This window comes from Lutjanus erythropterus, chromosome 10 (assembly GCF_056507025.1).
Source record: "Lutjanus erythropterus isolate fLutEry1 chromosome 10, fLutEry1.hap2, whole genome shotgun sequence".
NCBI classification, from domain to species: Eukaryota; Metazoa; Chordata; class Actinopteri; order Lutjaniformes; family Lutjanidae; genus Lutjanus; species Lutjanus erythropterus.
The window spans coordinates 15,412,362-15,416,484 of NC_139326.1; the positions used below are offsets into that span (position 1 = coordinate 15,412,362).

The window sequence follows — 4,123 nt, forward strand, 5'->3', positions numbered from 1 at the left end:
TAATCATCCATGTTGCAATTCATCATTCTTTCCTATGAACATTGTTAATATGACTCATTTTCTGCAGAGAAGTTCCTTCTTTGGTTGCATAACAGTCTGTATGATTTTAATGCAAGGTGCTTTGCAGTGCAGATGATTTCAGTTTAATATTAAAGCACTTTAGCTCACTTCTCAAGCCTATTTCTTGTCTAACTATAATGACACCTGCAAAGAATTTATTTCAGAAAGATTTTATTTTAACTGCTAAAAATCCATATGAAATATTTAATTAGTATAAATAGCACACACTTTATAAAAGACAGTTTCAGGAATTCTGCTCACATTACACTTGATATATAAGAAAAAGCTTATATCACAGACAGCATTAACAGCATAGCTTCCTATGCACAGGTCCTGCATCTTGTGTATGATTAAAAAGCCACTTATTAACACTGCCCCCAACAGATAATGCTAAAGCACAGGAGGATGTGTAAACATCATCTAAACACTGTAGAAAACATCTATAAAAACATCCATCCTCTTCATTCATTATTGACATGTTTACACTTACAGTATAGCTTATGTAAAAAAGTACAGTGCATTATGAAGCTCATAAACAGATCTGTTTGAGCATTTTTCAGGATTGCTGCACTATTTAAGGTCTAATCAGTTTAACCCCTTTGTATGCACTCACATAGTGGGAGGTGAAAATTCAAAGCAGTCCTATTAGTAAGCTTTTCCCTCCACTGTACCAGGGGAGGATTACATCACCGTTTTGTAACTGGGATGACTGAATCTGAGAGTCACGCAAGGGGCAGGACGACTGACTGCAGGGCTGCTGGAGTTCAGTGTGTCAGCTCGTTATGAAACTCGTCGTAGTGCATCCACATCGAGCCTGAGCAAAAGCCTTCAGTCAGACAAAAGAAAGTCCCGACCCGGTCACACACATCTAACCCCGCTCCCTTCCTCCTCTTCTGTCGGTCACACCTTCTGCATGGACCGCATCCTCCGACTCTCCTGCATCCCTCCTGCTCTTAGTGCAAATGATGTGAGCCCGCTCCTCATGCGTGGTCCCAAAGGCACCATCTGTGTAAGATATAATATATGCAATTAATTTATATGAAGCATCTTAAAGTAAGTGTTCATTAAAAAAAAAAAAAGTTCATAATGGTGTAAACACGTTTCCTCTTTTTCACTTTTCACAGAATGATGCAATACCGTTTTTCAACAGAAACCTCACGTCAGCTGGCCGAGAGTACGTGCGAATCCAGAATAATTGACGATGGACAGCAGACGAATAAAACGAATGAATGGCGGACGAAAACCTCAATTTAAAGAATTTATTCCTCATTAAATGCGAATTTAACCCATCCAGCCTGCGCTTCCGGAGGGAAATCTGTCCCAGACTCAAATGCTGCACACATATGGCTGCCTTTATAGTAATAATATGAAAAAACAAGCGACACACAATAATTATTAGTCTAACATGAGCAACTATTTTTTATGCTAAAATGTAACATAAAAGTGACAAATGTTAATGTGTTTTTGAGTGACAATAAATTTAGCCTAAGTTAGCCTTCTTACAGGGCTCCATTACAACTTAATGCTTAACAATTGTAAATAAAATAAAACTGTTTGCATACTAAAACAGGTGGTTAAATATCTTAATTCTTACGGCAACCGTGGCTCACCTTACCTTAAATTAAGTGTAAGACGTTTGTCTGGTATTTTCCCTAATACAAGTATACAGCTTTCAGTGGAAACTTTTCCAAACTTGTAAGAGGTTATAAAACACTTTTATTTTACACATTTACACTTTTAAAAAAATATCCAACAAACTGAAAGACAGAAAGAACTAAAAATTAAAGCAATTTAAACCACCTGTTTTGTAGGCTAAAACAGTTGATTAAATATCCCAATTTGTGCTTTAAGTTACATTAAATTAAGTGTGATTTTATGACATATGTCTGATGTTTCCTCCTGATAATTTGCTTTCAGTGTTGTGTTCCAAACTTTTAAGAGCATTTCTATTTTACACCATTACACATTTTTCAGTTTATCCAATAATGTGAAAGACCAAGAAAACTTGTAGTTTTTGTCTCAACCTAATTTGCCTGCAATTTACTTTAAGTCAAGTCAAATTTGATCACAATTTGTCTCTGGAGGCTTTACAGTCTGCACAGTGAAGAGTAAGGAAAACCTCCACCGAAAAATGTTTAACATGGAAAAAAAAATAAGGAACTTCACTATTTTACTTTTTATTTTATTCTAATACCAATATCCTACTAATATTCTTGTGTGAAATTAACCTCATGCAGCCAAATGTTCAAATTAATTTTTAACTTCTTTTGTGTTAAACATGTTTCCACAGACATTTCCAGAAATATATTTTTGTTCATAAACTAATATATTTTTCTTTATAACAGCTGGAGATCATAGTTAACTCAAATTAAATACTGAAGAGAAGGTGACGTCACACTGCTGTTTACTCACCTGTTGCTGCTGTTGCCGCCTCGCGCCCTACAGGTGTCGCCTGGCGGCCACCAGCACGAGCACGGTTAAGTGTATGGCGGCGTACAGAAAGCTGAAGCTCTTCTTCAGGTGTCCTCTCCCGGTCACGGCCTTCGTCCCTTCTCTGTCCCCGCAGCTGAAGCGGCTGTCCGTGTCCCCGGCCGCCTTCCAGCTGTTTGTCTCCAGCTGGTCTCCGATCCTCCGCAGGCGGGAGGCGAGCAGCTGAGCCGCGGAGCAGGGCGAGGGTCTGCGCGAGCTGCAGGTGGAGTCACCGGGCAGGAGCAGGGGCTGGTCTATCGGCAGCCAGCACATCTTCTTCTCTGGCAGACACAACAAGCAGCCTGCTTCTCTCTTTTAAGTGTTGAAGATATGTGAGCCTCCTTCTCTCCTCTCATCAAACCTTAACTGTGTTTGTCTGCGTCCCCCCTTTTCTCTCCCCTTTCTCTCCCTCCCTCTCTACTGTATTATTCATTACAGTGTCACATGGTGTATGTGTGGGGTTTACATCATCTTTTCCCAAAAGAGACAGGCAATGGTTAACTCTTGAATCTCTCCTGACTGCTTTGATCTGAGGAGTCTTTTGTTACAGGGTGTTCTGGGACATTGTGTTCTCTTGAAGACCGATACTGGACTTTTGGGGATGTTTGATATCGGTGAATAGGAAAAAAAAATATGTTTATGTAGTGAATTCAGTTGAAATTCTTAATACAGAATACACTATATAGAATATAGAATATATACTAGAGCCTGACCAATATTATCATTAAAATATTGACCTATCACACCTATATCTGTCTATATCAGTATTGGCATATGTTATTTGATATGTGCCAATATAAAAACTTTTATTTAAACAGAACAGAATGGAGATTGTTTTTATTTGTTAGGTTTATAGGCAGCATTCAGGTTTATTAAATATGTTTATTTTAGCTTATTGTTAAATTGTAAAACATCCTGTCTCCATTACATTTGTCACAAGCGTTGGCCATTTTTTGAGGGATCATTACACAAAATCAGTGTTTACTTTATCATATATATTCTATATTCTGTATATTGTATTCTGTATAAAGAATGTTGGCCAATATATTGATATCTGATTTTTTTAATCCTCTAATATTGGTATTGGCCCCCAAAATCCAGTAATGGTCTGGTCCTAATATATAAATCTTTATACATTGATTTGTCAAAAGTGGTTAGCACTTATGACAAAGATATGCGATGGAAGCAGGATATTTTACAATAAACATTATTGTCCAAATGAAGTATATGCATGTATTAAACCTGAATTGAGTAAATTAGGATCAAGCATAAATGTTGCTTATAAAGCTAACAAAAAAAAGTTTTCATATCCATGCATATTAGACAGCATGTAAGCCAAAACCGATACAAACCAATGGAGCTTAGACAGGTCGATAATATCAACCAATATATTGACTGGGCTCTATTCTCTTGTTTTATTGTCTAACTGTAAAAGATGCGTTTTATATTATTTTGTGTATGTAATATGAAATACTTGCATTTTTAGTCAGCCCAGTAGCTCGTTGTGGTCACAATAACATGTCTCATCCCTGAGAATTGTCGCTTCTATAATAAAACTGCGGAATTAAAAACTTTCGGAACTTACGTACAGCGG

The 4,123-nt window shown here is 37.3% G+C and overlaps 1 protein-coding gene across 1 annotated transcript; it reads right to left on the reverse strand.

The window, feature by feature from the left end:
• Positions 1–214: 214 nt before the first annotated feature.
• Positions 215–3,323, reverse strand: LOC146320193 (uncharacterized). The gene is made up of 2 exons (XM_084728376.1): positions 2,473–3,323; positions 215–1,065 (listed from the first exon to the last, which is right to left on the reverse strand). The coding sequence occupies exon 1, from the start codon at positions 2,800–2,802 to the stop codon at positions 2,500–2,502; it is 303 nt and encodes a 100-aa protein (XP_084584502.1). The 5' UTR covers positions 2,803–3,323; the 3' UTR covers positions 215–1,065; positions 2,473–2,499.
• Positions 3,324–4,123: the final 800 nt, after the last annotated feature.